The 16,360-nt window shown below is 44.9% G+C and overlaps 1 protein-coding gene across 3 annotated transcripts in view; it reads right to left on the bottom strand.

The window, feature by feature from the left end:
• LOC139278967 (rifampicin phosphotransferase-like) overlaps positions 1-16,360 on the bottom strand; it is a 178,810-nt gene that overhangs the window by 10,653 nt on the left and 151,797 nt on the right. For 2 of the 3 annotated variants that reach the window (XM_070898258.1, XM_070898256.1), the window contains exons 28-31: positions 12,703-12,765; positions 8,736-8,834; positions 6,060-6,217; positions 5,691-5,826 (exon numbers count right to left, since the gene is read on the bottom strand). In XM_070898258.1, the coding sequence (XP_070754359.1) occupies positions 5,691-5,826; positions 6,060-6,217; positions 8,736-8,834; positions 12,703-12,765 (456 nt within the window). The remainder of the gene's footprint in view (positions 1-5,690; positions 5,827-6,059; positions 6,218-8,735; positions 8,835-12,702; positions 12,766-16,360) is intronic. The other variant, XM_070898257.1, reaches the window with a different exon arrangement.

Raw genomic sequence — 16,360 nt, 5'->3', positions numbered from 1 at the left:
TGTTGGTATTTACCCCTTTACTCTCGGAAAACAGGGATATAAATGGCTTATGGTCAGTTTCCAATTCGAATTTTAGCCCAAACAAGTATTGATGCATTTTCTTTACCCCATAGACATACACTAATGCTTCTTTTTCAATCATGCTATAGGCTCTCTCAGCCTTAGACAGACTCTTGGATGCATAGGAACCAGTTGCAGTTTCCTAAAATCATTAGGTTGTTGCAATACACACCCGATGCCATATGACGATGCATCACATGCTAGTACCAAATGCTTACATGGATCATACAACACAAGCAATTTGTTTGAGCATAACAATTTTCTCGCTTTTACAAAGGCATTTTCTTGGCTTTTGCCTCAAACCCATTTGCCCCCTTTTCGTAATAAGATATGTAGTGGTTCTAGCAGTGTGCTGAGACCTGGTAAGAAGTTACCAAAGTAGTTCAAGCGTCCCAGAAACGACCGTAGCTCCGTCACGTTCTGTGGCCTCGATGCGTTCTTGATTGCCTCCGTCTTCACGTTGGTGGTCCTGATGCCGTCCGCCGCAATCCTCCTTCCCAAGAACTCCACTTCAGGCACCAGGAAAATGCAGTTCGAGCATTTTAACCTGAGCCCCACGCAGTTGAGTCGACTAAGAACCTCCTCCAGGTTCTGCAGGTGCTCGACTGTGTTCCGACCTATGACCAAGATGTCGTCCTGGAAGACCACGGTGTGCAGGACTGACTTCAGTAAACTTTCCATGCTTCTCTGGAATATCGCCGCCACTGATTGGATTCCAAACGGGCATCTGTTATAAACAAAAAGACTCTCGTGCGTGTTGATGCAGGTGAGGGCGTCCGTTGATTCTTCCAGTTCCTGCGTCATGTATGCTGAAGTCAGATCCAGCTTCCTGAACGTCTTTCCTCCTGCCAGCATTGCAAAGAGGTCGTCGGCCTTTGGTAGTGGGTATTGGTCTTGCAACGATTGATAGTTACTTTGCAATCGCCACAGATTCTGACCTGACGGTGCCATCACCCTTGAGGACTGGGACAATAGGATTGGCCCATTCGCTGAACTCGATCGGTGAAATGATACCCTCTCATTGTAGCCGGTCTAGCTTGATCTCCAACCTTTCTCTCATCATGTACGGTACTGCTCTTGCCTTGTGATGGATGGGTCACGCCCCCAGAATTAGGTGCATTTGCACTTTTGCTCCTTGCAATTTCCTGATGCCTGGTTCGATCAGCAAAGGAAATTTGTTTAAGACTTGGGCACACAAAATGTCGTCAGCGGGTGATAGCGCTCGGACGTCGTCCCAATTCCAGCGTATCTTTCCCAGCCAGCTCCTGCTGAGCAGTGTGGGAGCATCACCCGGTACCACCCAGAGTGGAAGCTTGTGCACCACTCCTTCATAGGAGACCTTTACCGTAGCACTGCCGATTACAGGAATCAGTTCTTTCATGTAAGTTCTTAGTTTCGTGGAGTTAAGATTGGCCTTGAGGCCTTGTTGCACCACAACCTTTCGAAAGTCTTTTTGCCCATGATGGACTGGCTTGCGACCGTGTCCAGCTCCATTGACACCGGGAGTCCATTTAGTTCAACATTGAGCATTATCGAGGGACAATTCGTGGTGAATGTATGCACCCTATGTACCTCTGCTTCCTCGATCTGAGACTCTGGTTCATCGTGATCCTCCGTGAATCTGTCCTCCTCTGCAACATGATGGTTTGCAGGTTTAACAGACTTAGCAGCTCACCTGCACACTCATTGGAGGTGTCCCATTGTTCCACAGCCCTTGCAAACATACTCTTTGAATCGGCATGAATGGAAACGATGATCACCCCCGCAGTGCCAACAAGGTGTTAATGGCCTTGCTTTCATCACCCTTGATGGTGGACTCTGAGACATCTGTGGACGTGTAGCTGCAGGTATGTGTGACCTGCCCTGTACATTACGATTCGAAAACAACATCACTTTGTTCACAGTACTTGTAGCAGCACTTGTGTGCTGAGAGATTTGCTTAGTATTGTCACTGATTGGCAATGAATGCCTGGGCTATCGCTATGGCCTTACTCAAGGTTGGGGCCTCTACAGTCAAAAGTTTGCGAAATATGGTTTCGTGGCCAATGCCAAGTACAAAAATGTCTCTGAGCATGTGCTCCAAATGTCCTTCAAATTCGCAATGTCTTGCAAGGCGTCTTAGCTCGGCGACATAACTCGGCACTTCCTGGCCTTCAGACCGTTTGTAGGTGTAGAACCGGTACCTCACCATCAGAACGCTTTCCTTCGGGTTCAAATGCTCTCGGATCAGTGTGCATAAATCGTCGTACGTTCTGCATGGGTTTCGCTGGAGTGAGCAGATTCTTCATGAGGCCATACGTTGGTACCCCACAGACAGTGAGGAGGACCAGCCTTCGTTTGGCAGTGCTTTCTTCCTCATCTAGCTTATTGGCCACAAAGTATTGGTCTAGTCACTCCACAAAAGTTTCCCAATCATCTCCCTCCGAAAATTTCTCCAGGATGCCCACTGTTCTCTGCATCTTTGGGTTCGCTATTTGTATCTTGTTGCCAGTTGTTGTGTATGGAGAAAGAGACAGACTGAACACTGTGAGCTCAAAGTAAAGTGTGACCGTAGTCTTTTATTGCAAGTCTCCAGAGTGCCTCTCCAACCTGTGAAACCACCTTAATTACCTGTGCTCCCAAGGGATTATGGGATCCCTTGGGACTCCAGGGGATGAGCCCTCTGGTGGCTGTACAGAGTAAATACAAGTCCACATATGTAACAGTCTCATTCAAAAGACAGCATCTCCGACAGTGCAGCACTCCCTCTGTGCTGCACTGGAGTGTCAGCCTAGATTTTTGTGCTCAAGCCCCTGTATCCATACCTAGCATGACAAGCCTACGGGCAATGAAGTACAGTTTTGTGGGTCATTGCACTTCAATCAGATGGACAACACAAGGTTATCCAACAGTGTTTCTGTTCTCCACAGTGTGATTGTCTGAGTGATCGTGCTAACCAACAAAAGCACTGCAGATATGTTCTGAAGACAACCCAAAAAATCTCCGAACTGCTGTCAGAAGCAAATCGTGCAAGAATGCAGAACACAGTCACAGCCGCATTGCTGATTTCGAAACCAATAAAGCGAAGGATGATGCCATGTGATGGAGGAAGTTGTCCTTATTGCAACAAGCAATGTCATTTGACAACCAATCTCCACATGCAGCAGCTCAGATGAGCAAATCTGATGGCCGTCATCATTCGTAATGGGCAACCCGGGAAAATTAGCCTGCCCGTTAGCTCCCACTGACTTTATTTATGTACAGCAAGCTGATCAAGCTTTTTCCATGAAGGATATCTTTCCAGTAAACAATAAAACTATTCAGCAACCATCGTTGGTTAATTGTTTTTTTTCTTTCACAAGTTTCTTGTCTTGCATGCTCGGTTTGAAATAACGGCTTTAGCACGAACAAATTGATCAATATTGTTGAACAATCTTTCCTGGCTGAGCGGTCAAAAGGCCTATATTCATTCAGTCTTACACTTGCCCATTAATCTTGCTGTCATTCATTTTGTCTATTCTTAGCTGCACTGGATATTGCTGGTGCTGGCGGTGTTGCCTTACATTTATTAAAATGAGCGATTCTCACTCCATAATACCACCATAGTTAGTGTTCCTGCTCTCTCAACAAGATAACTTTGTAATATCTTCTACACTTTGCTATTGTAATGTATGCACCTGTGAGTATGCTCACCGGTTTGTGGAGCTGTTGAGTTGGGAGTGGCTTAGGCAGTCATGTGATGTTCAGAAGACTCAATAAACTAGTTGGGTTCATGGAATCCATGATGAGGCAGGTGGTTGTGAGCCTGGTGGATGAACTGGTAATGTGTAGTGTGATTGTTAAACCTTTGCTAATAAACCAACTAGTTCTTAATAGCAATGTGTTGCTATGCATTCTTAAGCAAAGAACCCATGAAGCAAAGATATTACAGCTATGACTGGTTTTCTCAATGTAGGAGGAGTGTGAATGAATATGCCATGAGTTTCTTTGCCTCTTTTTGTTTAAGGACAAATAAAGAAGCCTCCACTAGAAAAGGAAAAGAGCTAGTATTTATCAAGCAACTCCTCTCGGCCCCGCAAAAATCTTTAAAAATAATTCCCTAGGTTGTTTTCTGAGCAACCTGCAGAGGTCCCTTTAAAAGTTGCTGGTTAGGTTGCTCAGTGCCTGGTACCAATAGGCAGAGTGCGTGTGGCAGGCGGTTTGCCCATTGGTACCCCAAAATTGCGTCGGGGTCCTATGTGTATCATAGATGTCCCATAGGGTTTCACAACCAATGAATGATGTTTGAAGTGCAGTCGAGAGTTATCATTGAACAGCAATCACCGATGGTATGTTGAACTGTGCTCTACTTCCTTGCTTGTATGTGTTACTTAATCGTTCACACTTATATTGCTGTTGAAAGCAACCAAGTTAGATAAAGAGGCCGATTAACAAAGCCTCTGCGCAGTGGGCATGGAGCGGCAGCAGGCCAAAAATGACAGTGCACCACTTAATACCCCATTTCCGATAGGGCACCCGCCATTTTCATTAGAGCCTTTGCATGGGCGGCCATGGCACCTGCCTATTTCAGTAATGTTACTCAGGGTCCTTTGATGTACAATTTTGGAGTGCCAATGGGCAGATCATCTACTGTACACACTCTGCACATTGGTACCAGGTATTGACTGTCCAAACCAGCAGTCTTTAAAGGGATCCCTGCAGAAAACAATCCAGGGAATTTAGTTTAGCAATTTTTGCAGGGCCCAGAGCAGCAAGAATACTTCGTCTGGCCCCTGAAAATCATCTGGCTCATTTCTGGCCCATCCTTATGGCCCCTCACCCTCCCCATTCCCCCACAACCCCTTTAAGATACAACTTCCAGCTTAACTCTGCAGGGGAGCCATTGGATTTCCCGCCCCCTCCACGGCCACCATTGGCAATAACCAAATGAGGCCCAGCCCTCAAACAGGCTCAAGCCTCACAGCAAGGACAGCTCGAGCCATCCTCCCACCTCACACCCGAAAGGAAAATCTACCCAAAAAATATTTTACTGGTAATTTAGGTTCGATACCAACATAAAGGGGGAAAAATTCGGGTGGTTTGCGCCTCCTGTTAAAGAGGCACTAATGGGGCAGAAATGACTTTTCACCCAGGCACAGTGCCGCTACCAATTCCCGTAAAATTCCGGGGGAGATTAGCGATGACGCTAACCACTAGCGACCCCTTCCTGCCCATAGCGCCCCAGGCCGCTGCGCCGGCGATGACAACGTCATCACCGTTATATTAATTTACCCTCTGATTGCTATTCCCATGTCTGGCTTTCATATATACCAACCCCAGCAGTATGGCTGAGACAAGTCATGTGTCACAGGGTGAACCCATTGCTATCATTCGGTGAGAGAATGATTTCCTGTGCACTAATTCACTCTGCCAGCGCATCAATCAGGATAACCTTTAATACTTCAAGCAAATTTATTCATTGCATGAATCCGCGTCATGTTACTCAGTGGTTCAATTGCTAGTTATTGATCAGAGCAGGGTTCGAGGCATGCAAATATGGCAGTATTTGCTTATCCAGTGCTCATAATCAACATGGCTATGGAATGAAAATAATTTTTGCTTTGCATAGTGCACAGTTCTGCTGTACAATATAAATGAGAAATAATACTCACCTCCTGCACCATAAGTTTGGCCAGTTTCCAATAGGCAACCTTAAAAACATCATTCACCCTGATTGCCTCAGCTTTTAACAATTCTCTGTTGGCAACCGCCTTTCTTGCCTCTGGTAACACCAAGCGCAGGATGAACCTGCAACAACAACAATGAGTTGCGTTTATATAGCACCTTTAACATAGTAAAACATTTTAAGGCGCTTCACAGGAGCATTATCAGACAAAGTTTGACACCGAGCCGCATAAGGAGATATTGGGACAGGAGCTTGGTCACAGAGATAGGTTTTAAGGTGCGCTCCATTAGTAAGTCTGTCATTATGTTCCAACCGTGTTATGTTGCAGTGAGATCTCCGTAACAATTTCACCTACTTTCTAATCCAAGTGACTGATGACTTTATGGAATCAATAGCTTCCTCTGGAGACAATGCGACTTTTTTAACAACAGATTTGCTGCTCTGCAAAGCTCTCTGGATGGCTGGGAGTAGCTTTTTTGGATCACTTGCCCACGACTTTTCACGCAATTCAGCCTGTAAAAAAAAAGTCATCAGCATATTTATTGATACACACATTTTAGGGTGTGTGTCATGATCTGTTGATGTATAATCAACAGAAAGTGTTCAGAATGTGGAACTCGCTACCACACGGAGTGATTGAGATGATTCACATAGATGCATTTATGGGGAAGCTAAATAAGTACATGAGAGAGAAAGGAATGGAGATAGGACGAGATTTTATAAGGTGCGGAGCAGAAACATCGGCATAGTTCTGTTGGGCCGAATGTTCATTTTCTTTTTCTGTACTGTACAATTCTATGTAATAATTATTTTAGCACTGGGATTCCACAGTTAAATCAAGAAGCGACAGATGAGACAGTGGCTATCCTGTAAACTATTACAATTCAACACTGAAATGGGTTTTTACTTAATCCAATCTGTGATTTGAGACTCCTCACTTAAACTTGGATCAGTAAGGAAGCTGCTGATAATAATAAGCCAACTCTAATCTCAGTTAAGACAGCTCAGATAGCCGCATGTGGTCAAATGGTTCTGATTCATGTACTGACCAATTTTTGAAGATGTAGCGACTCAATGGCCAGGATTTTCCCGTATCCCACCTGCACAGCCCACTTGCCGACCCAGGAGATGGCGGGAAACCCGGAAGTTTGGGTTTCCCACCATGCTGTGGAGTTACGTAAAGGGCCTGATTGATAGGCTGGCTTCCAGTTGGATGGGAAACCCGGACCAGGAAGCTGCAGAACCCAGTAGGTGCTTGGCCCAGGATGGTGGTGGTGGGGGGGTGGGGGAGGGGAGGGGGTATCCAAGTCATGGGTGGGGTGGGGATCCAAGCCCACGGGGGGGGGGGGGGGTTCCCATCCCCCAGGGGGTTTCCAATCCCGATCCCTTACCCCAAGGCTGAGTCACGCTTCCCGGAGAGGGGAGGTACGGGATCCTGATCCTCAACCCCGAGGCTAAGTCACGATCCCGGGAGCGGGGGGGGGTGGGGGGGGGGGGGGGTGGGAGTGTGTCCGATCCAACGACCCCAGGGGTTGCAGGCTGCTTGTTAGGGAGCTTAGGGGGCCGTGAGCAAGTACTCCTGCTCCTCCTGGCCCACGGGGCTTGCTCCCCGAGGCCGTGATCACCTCGTTGCAGCTACGGGGAATCCTGAGTCCTGGGATCCCCTGCAATTAAACCTGCACAGAAGGTTAAAGCAGAAACTTCCAGCCTCATTATAATATGTAAATTACCAACCCGCTTCCTGACAGCGGGTTGACTGCCCGTCCCCCATCCCGCCTGAGTAAAAGATGAAAGTGGGCGGGTTGGAAGCGCGTTGGCGTCGGGTTTTACATTTTTTACAACTTTCACTTCCCCCCACACCTCCAGCCCACCCTTTTTTTTGCTGTTAAAATTCCGGCCAATGTCTTTTCTATTTAAAATAGTAGAGGTATTCACGTCTAATATGAGGCAATTATTCTGTTAGACTTGCCTTAAGTGAGTTGTGAGATTTTTCTAGGTGGTACTGGCAGTCAGTGATATCCAATATCCCTCAAAGCAAGCCCCCCCCCCCCCCGCCCCACCTCCCTCGTTAGGCATGCTGCCAATGAAGAGCACGAATTGTGCTGGCAGCTCATTTATTCCATGCTAAGCAGGCATGGGGACCAATTTAGAGCAGACCCCCAAGTGGATGTGAACAGGTGCAACATTTTGCCCCCGATTTTGGCCAATTCCATATTTAGGCCCCAATGCCACATTTTCACGACGTTTTGCAAATGTACAAATGTTGATAAGAGTGCGCCAATATATTATAACAAATGGAAGGCAGACAGTTTTATACATTTAACATGCACCAGAAGTTCTGGAATTTGACTCTGACAATTTCCAATCTTGACCAATTCAATTGGAAGTATATCATCGTTCCTTCATCATCATTGAAGCTCCCTCCCTAACAGCAATGTGGGAGTACCTTCAACACACGGACTGCAGAGGTTCAAGAAGCCAGCTCACCACCACCTTCTCAAGGGCAATTAGGGATGGGCAATAAATGCTGACCTTGCCAGCGACACCCACATCCCACGAACTAATAAAAGAAAAAGTGAGCATTCTTAAATTCTAAGTTGCCCTCTCTACGAAACGCAACCTTTCATCCAGCAGGATACACACTGTGATGATTTACATAGAATTACATCGAATTTACAGCAGAGAAAGAGGCCTTTTGGCCCAACTGGTCTCTGCAGGTGTTTATGCTCCACTCGAGCCTCCTCCCACCCCGAAAAGATTTACATTTTGGTCCGTCTACATTTTGTGCTAAACTACCCGTGTGCTTTTTTTAATTTCCCAAAATAACAAATTTGAATACAAGAAAATCAGCCATGATCTTATTGAATGGCGGAGCAGGCTTGAGGGGCCATGTGGCCTACTCCTGCTCCTATTTCTTAGGTTCTAAAAGAAGGTAAAACATTAACGTTCCTGCACTTGTTGTAAGGTGCTGTATTTGCAACACTCCATACTCACAACATTTACACTGTCTATTTGATAACCGTACACTTACTTCTCTGAGGCAGCGATAGCCATGTTTCTGCAGGAAGTTTTGAAATTTCTGACCAGCCTCTCCACTCTCCTGAGACAGCAACCAAGATATTGCAGTCTGCTTAAAGAGAGGTAAAACTATTTGACATAATTTTTCTTTCAAACGGTATTAATGGTTTTAAATGCTTAATTGTTATAAAGAGCAACAGCGCATTCGAGTAAGTTTCTTGACAAGCAACCCAAATGCGCTCACTCTCTAACTGCAGTGGTGTGGCACTTTGAAAGGATCTGAGGAAATTAATGCCAAGATTATACTTTGGATAAAGAAGCTTTGTAGAAAAGCAGACCGAATTCTCAGCATTGCACAACAATTGAACAATTTAATACTTTCACCACTACAGTATCATTTTCACACTTAAACAAATGTTTTAAAAAAGTTGTAAGCAATAAAATGTTCTGTGCATTCTGTTTCTACTTTATGATATTGTAAATGAGAAAATAATAATCTTTACAGGTGTGGTTTTATATAAATCAAGTGCAGACTAATGTTTGATTGCTTTGACATGCACTCATGACTTGACAAGTTAATAGAAAATATTATAGATAGACTGTACAGAACTGTACAGGAGTTCTCTTCACAACAACTGAATCGTAAAAAAATGAAGCTTGAAGCAATTCCTTCTCGCTGCATGTTGGCTTTTTATTGTAACCTCCTTGTTCTCATTGACCTAACCACATAGTTCCTGTAAGTGGTATGTGCATAATGGTCAGGATCTCCTTTGTGTGCTTGACTCAATCAATCAATCAATCATCGGCAGTCCCTGAGGGTCGAGGATGACTTGTTTCCACACTAAAAATGAGTACTCAGGTGACTGATGAACTCATTTTAAACGGTGGAAGATGCCTGTGCATGAATTCTTTTAATGTGGGGTGGCCGTTGCACACCAGCCACCACATGGGCTTGACGCTTGACCAAACCACTATCAATAACAAGTGCGATCATCTGACATGAGATGTGCTTGAGTAAATTGTTAAGGCTCTTCCTTCCTCTCCTGGCCTCCTCCCTCTTCCCGTGAGAAGGAGCATAGGCCGGCACTCAGTCTAATGCTGGGACTCTACGCATGGACACCAGATGCTGTGTGCCAACTCTCGTCATGGAGAGAAACTTATGACCAGAGACGGAAATGGAGACTTTTAAGCAGGAAGAGACATTTCATCGTCCTGCGTATGTTCAATATCAGATTTTTTTTTTTAAAAAGGGACAAGGTCAATTGAACTCAAAACATACAGAGATGAGGCGCAATTTTCACTGTGCTTAGATCAGGTGAGTGGCAGCTGGTGAAATCGTGCCGCTCACCTGATATTCTTGGCGGGAGGATGGAGTCATTTAAAGGGCCAGGCTTTATTTGTTTACAAAGGAGGGAAATCTGATAGCTCCTCCATGGAGTCAAGCCAGAAGTAATGGTTTACGGGAGTTAGTCAATTATAGGGGGCGGGGAGCGAGGAGGGGAGTGGATTGGTTGGCAGCGGGTGGCAACATTTATGTGGGGTTAGGAGGAGCATTCATGTTCCTCCTGGTCCCACAATAATCTGGGAAAAGCTATCACTCTCCTGTTGTATGAATGGCCTGCAGTGGTCCCTTTAAGGACTGCGAGCTCGGCTGCTCAACACTTTGTACCAATGGCGATAGCGTACACGGTGCATCTAAAACTGCCACTTTTGAGCCCTTTTTGGTTTTCCTTACGTGTCTCACTCATTTCAATTTATGTAGAATATGACTTCATATTGTGATGAGGTAAAAGAAAGATGGATCTATATAGTACCTTTCACAACCACCGGATGTTTCAAAGCCCTTTACAGCCAATGAAGTACGATGGAGTGTAGTCACTGTTGTAATGTTGGAAATGCAGCAGCCAATTTGCGCACAAGCAAACTCCCACAAACAGCAATGTGATAATGACCAGATAATATGTTTTTTTGTTATGTTGATTGCAGGATAAATATTGGCCAGGACACCAGGGATAACTCCCCTGCTCTTACATAAGAACATAAGAACATAAGAAATAGGAACAGGAGTAGGCCCCTCAAGCCTGCTCCGCCATTCAATGAGATCATGGCTGATCTGATTCTTCAAAATTGTGCCATGGGATCTTTTATGTCCATTTGAGAGAGCAGGTAAATGAATCAGTAATAGCTGTAGCAATCGTGTTTGTTTGACAATCATCCCTGTCACCTAGAAAATGAGGTTTTACACCTTTCAGACATCATGGGGAGTAAAATTCAACTTAGGCAGGTATAACACGGGCAGTAGTGGATCAGCAACACATTAAAAGCCCCACCTTTCGATAAACCTCATGAATTCTCTGTCTGAACAGCAATTAGCATAGCAAGCTAGCCATGGTCAAAACTGTGGGCTCAATTTTCTCCCAATGCATTTTGTTGGCGTACTTGAAGAGTTACGCCCGATTTTTTGTGGCCCGAGTACGCCAAAAAAAATGTGTTGTCAGTTTCCCCTTAGGATCTCTTCATTTGACGTAAACCTGAGGGGGGTGGAGCCTTGATCTTAGCCAAAAAAATCCGGCTGCCATGGTAACCTGTGAGTTCTCCTGGTGGTGAGTTCTGTCAGTTCTCTATTACTGTTCTTACGGAGTATTTCATGCTTAATCACAAAGTGATGAATCTATACAACTTTATAGAACTGCCAGTATTTTTAAACTAAACTAAATAATTCTCATTGGTAAAATAATTGAGTGATGTGCATTGGACCATGCGTTCTGTGACTTCTCCTGCCTGCTGGTGTGATCTCTTGCGTTTTCCTGCCTGCCGGTGATTTCTATCAGTTCTCCTGCCCGCCTCTAGCCCTGGCCAAGTGGCCTCTCGGTACGATCAATCTCTTAGAAATCAGGCAGACAGGAGCACTATCAGTTCTCCTGCCCACCCCGAGCTCTGGCCAAGTGGCCTCCCGGTGTGTTGTCCCGCCCCCTAGCCCAGGCCGAGTGGCCTCCCGCACCGGCCCGCTGCCTTCCCGGGCAGAGTGCAGAAAGGTGAAAATGAAGGTAGGACTTTAATTTTTTATTTCTTATAGAATTGTTAGTAGTTTTTGTTTGCAAACATTGCTAAGAGTAAGGCTTGGTTGGTTTAGGTCCAGGTCCTCTCCACTTCTACCCCTAGCCCAGGTCAAATGGCCTCCGATGTACCTACCTGCGCTGATTTCTTTATCTCTCCGCAAGGGTTTTCTCGAGTGGCCACATATTAGCTGACCAAAGTTGCCTAAATGGCCAGAACTGGCGTAGGTGGTTAGTAACGCCCCCTTTTGAGAAAAAAAACTAAACTAAAAAAAACGTAACTAAGTGAGTTATGCTGGTGCAAACTAATTGGGGAAACTGGGGATTTTTAAGTTACGCCAGAAAAAACAGCCTACTCCAAAAAAAACAGAGCAACACCTGGCCAAAATTGTCAGCAGTGGCTCAGTTGGTAGCACCCTCAACTCTGAGTCAGAAGATTGTAGGTTCAAATCCCACTCTAGGGACTTAAGCACTGCTGTCGGAGGTACTGCCTTTTGGATGAGACATTAAACCGAGGCCCCATCTGCTCTCTCATGTGGACGTAAAAGATCCCATAGCGTTATTTCAAAGAAGAGAAGGGGTGTTATCCATGGTGTCCTGGCAATATTTATCACTAAGAAACAGATTATCAGATTGTAGTCATTTTCTCATTGCTGTTTGTGGGAGCTTGCTGTGTGCAAATTGGCTGCTGCGTTTCTTACATTACAACAGTGACTGCACTTCAAAAAGTACTTCATTGGCTGTAAAGCACTTTGGGAAGTTCAATGGTTGTGAAAGGCGCTATCTAAATGCAAATCTTTCTTTTTTGTTACAAACTAGCGCGTGTGACTGGCTTTAAACTGATGCCACCAAGGTTCAGTTACTACTGTTAACACAACAAATCCCCAAGCAGCAAGTTATCTGGTATCCAGAATTGTTCTTTACCTCAGCATCCAACCGTAGAAATTCAGCACTCTTTCCCTGGGTTCGGATTGCTTCAGTGATTGCCTAAAATAAAAGTAGAAGGCGTGTATTGAAATAAATAAAATCACAAGAAAGAATTAATCAAACCGGTCAAACGGCACACTGTCTGGGGGTAATTCTCACCTTCGTCCTTTAGGTGATAAACTGGCAGGGTAGATCGCCCGTCCAACGGAAATGAAAATCAGACAGGTTCTCTAAAGTGCAGGCTATCCGCTCTGTCAGCTTACCACCCAGCAATGATGAGGAAACATACCCCTCTCTGTCTCTGTTATGTAAAGTGTTAGAAACCTGGTAGACAATGTTCAAAACATGAAAGGAAATATGGAACGCAGATCACACTTGTGTTGCATTCGACATTTTCAGCATAATTCTGGAATCTCAATACCTTGGCAGTCATACTTCAATGAAAAGACGGAATAGTTTCAAATATCGCCATTGCCAGTATAAACGGGGATGACTGGATGTCAGGAAATTTAGCTGACAAAAATAAGGCTGATCTTTTTGTTTCCTGTAAACTGGGGCAGGCCTGGGATATATAACTCTTCAAAAAAATTCACAGCATAAATAAAATATGTGCATTTGTTATTAAGCTACCATAAGAACATACCGTAGGGGTTGTCTGACTGAAGAAATTTGGAAAATTTGTCCTTTTTGTGAGTTCTCTTATTCCTGGCATTAGTTTTAAACTACCCTCTACTTTGTGAACAGTCAACTAATTGGCCCGATTTGAACTCTGGTCAGGTTTTGGATGGGTGGGGAGTTGGAAACTCACCCACTACTCCAGACATGACGCCGGAGTTATTTGAACTCTCGAACCTTATTTAAATCCTGTTAGCCGTGTACAATTTAGGGCTCTGGACCACAAGACAGATGTTGGCCTTGGAAGGGGTACAACATAAAGAATAAAAAAAGAAAGACTTGCATTTATATAGCACCTTTCATGACCACCGGACGTCTCAAAGCATTTTACAGCCAATGAAGTACTTTTGGAGTGTAATCACTGTTGTAATGTGAGAAATGTGGCAACCAATTTGTGCACAGCAAGCTCCCATAAACAGCAACGTGATAATGACCGGATAATCTCTTTTTGATATGTTGATTGAGGGATAAATATTGGCCAAGACACCAGAAGTAGTGCCATGGGATCTTTTACGTCCACCTGAGAGAACAAACAGGGGCTTGATTTAAAATCTTACCTGAAAGACAGCACCTCTAACAGTGCAGCACTCCCTCAGCACTGCACTAGATTTATGTACTCAAATCCCTGGAGTGAGATTTGAACCCACAACCTTCAGACTCACAGATGAGCATACTACCCACTGAGCCACAGCTGACATACAGCAGAATGAAAGCAGGGCGTAAAGGGTTACATTATGAAGACAGATTGAATAAACCAGGCTTGTATTCCCTTGAAGTTGAGGGGTGCTCTAATTGGAGTATTTAAAATCATTAAGGGATTGTATAGAATAGATACAGGGAAACTATTCCCTCTGGTGGGGGGTGGAATCCAGAACAAGAGGGCATAATTTAAAAATTGAAGCTAAGCCATTTAGAAATGAAATCACAAAGCATTTTTTCACAACAAAAGATAGTAGACATCTAGAACTCTTGGCATCCATAGGCTATGGATGCAAGGCCTATCGACATTTTCAGGACTGAGATCGATATTTTTTTGTTAGGTAAGAATATCAAAGGATATGGAACTATGATGGGTAAATGGAGTTGAGGAACAAAGCACCCATGATCTAACTGAATGGCGGAATGGGCTCGAGGGGCTGAATGGCCTACTCCTGTTTCTATAATTACCCGTTGCTTCATTATTTAAATGTTACAGATTAATTTTACAAACATACTTGCTGCTTTTTCATTAATATGTATTTCTCAACATAAACATAATTTGCAACTCATCTGTCCATTTGCTAAGGTTTACAGCCCAGAAATTACAATTAGAGAGCTTAACAGCAAAACACTCCTTCATCTGCTAGTTTCATGGCAAAGTTAACTGACTTAAAATAAACAGGTTAATGCCTAAGTTAAAATAGCAGGTGAAGAACTGTCATACGAATACATTCCTGGACAAAGAATGTAACCTTGCTCACATTGTCCACACCCAAAGAACAAATATTTTACAAATGATCTCATTACATATGATCCTTCACCTCCAAACATCTACTTTGCCAAAACAATTTGGTAACATCTACAAATTTTTAACATTTCATGAAAAATACTTGTAAATATTGCCAAAAGCTGAGGCCCCATGACTAATCCTTGAGGGAATTTACTGTTCAGGAGGCGCTAACTAATGCCTGGGCACAGCAGCCAGAGCGCTCAACCCTGGAATTGCCCCTGGGGCTCGGAGCACAAAAAGTGCGTTGCACCGTGCCCCACGATTAGCGCACTGGCGCGGCGCACGCCCCACGCCAACCCCTTTGCGGCCCGCGGGGGAAATTGCCCCGCAGGACATGAGGTCAGAGTGGGAGCGATGCCACCGACAGCTTCTCGGGGCGAGAAGCTGCGGTGACTGGGGCACTCCGGCCGTCCTTAAAGGGGAAGTTCTAGCATGGCGACCACCATCTTTTTTCTGTCGGACAGCTTTTTAGTCGGTCCGACAATGGAGGCCGCTGGTGCGGCTGGGCCTCCAACATGCAGCTCGGCACACCCTCTTGGATGTTGGGCCGTTGGTCGGGCCAAAAGCCTCCCTGGTGGCCCAGTGGGCACCACTAAAATGGCTAGAGTTAGCAGCGGCATTCCCCTTTAAAAGGGAAAGGACATTGTGACGGATCAGCATGACGCGGCAATTCAGCGCGGCACTGTGAGTCGCGCCCATTGATGGTGGGGGGCAGGGGGCTGAACATAAGAACATGAGAAATAGGAGCAGGAGTAAGCCATTTGGCCCCTCGAACCTGCTCAATAAGATCATGGCTGATCTGATCATGGACTCAGCTCCACTTCCCTGCCTGCTCCCCATAACCCTTTATTCCCTTATTGCTCAAAAATCTGTCTATCGCCGCCTTAAATATATTCAATGACCCAGCCTCCACAACTCTCTGGGGCAGAGATTTTCATAAATTTACAACCCTCTGAGAGAAGAAATTTCTCATCATCTCCGTTTTAAATTGGCGGCCACTTATTTGAAGACTATGTCCCCTAGTTTTAGTTTCCCCTAGGAGTGGAAATATCCTCTCTGCATTCACCTTGTCGAGCCCCCTCATTATCTTATAAGTTTCAATAAGATCACCTCTCATTCTTCTGAACTCCAATGTGTCTCGGCCCAACCTACTCATCCTATCCTCATAAGTCAACTCCCCTCATCTCCGGAATCAACCTAGTGAACCTTCTCTGACCAGCCTCCAATGCAAGTATGACCTTCCTTAAATGCGGGGACCAAAACTGTACACAGTGCTCCAGGTGTGGCCTCACCAATAGCCTGGACAGTTGTACCAGGACTTCTCTGCTTTTATACTCTATCCCCCTTGCAATAAAGGCCAACATTCCATTTGCCTTCCTGATTACTTGCTGTACTTGCATACTAACTTTTTGTGTTCCATGCATAAGGACCTCCAGGTCCATCTGTACTGCAGCACTTTGAAATTTTTCTCCATTTAAATTATAATTTGCT

This window comes from Pristiophorus japonicus, chromosome 13, assembly GCF_044704955.1.
Source record: "Pristiophorus japonicus isolate sPriJap1 chromosome 13, sPriJap1.hap1, whole genome shotgun sequence".
Lineage (NCBI taxonomy): Eukaryota > Metazoa > Chordata > Chondrichthyes > Pristiophoridae > Pristiophorus > Pristiophorus japonicus.
The sequence above is the reverse complement of the archived record's forward strand: the minus strand, read 5'-3'. Positions and strand labels throughout refer to the sequence as shown.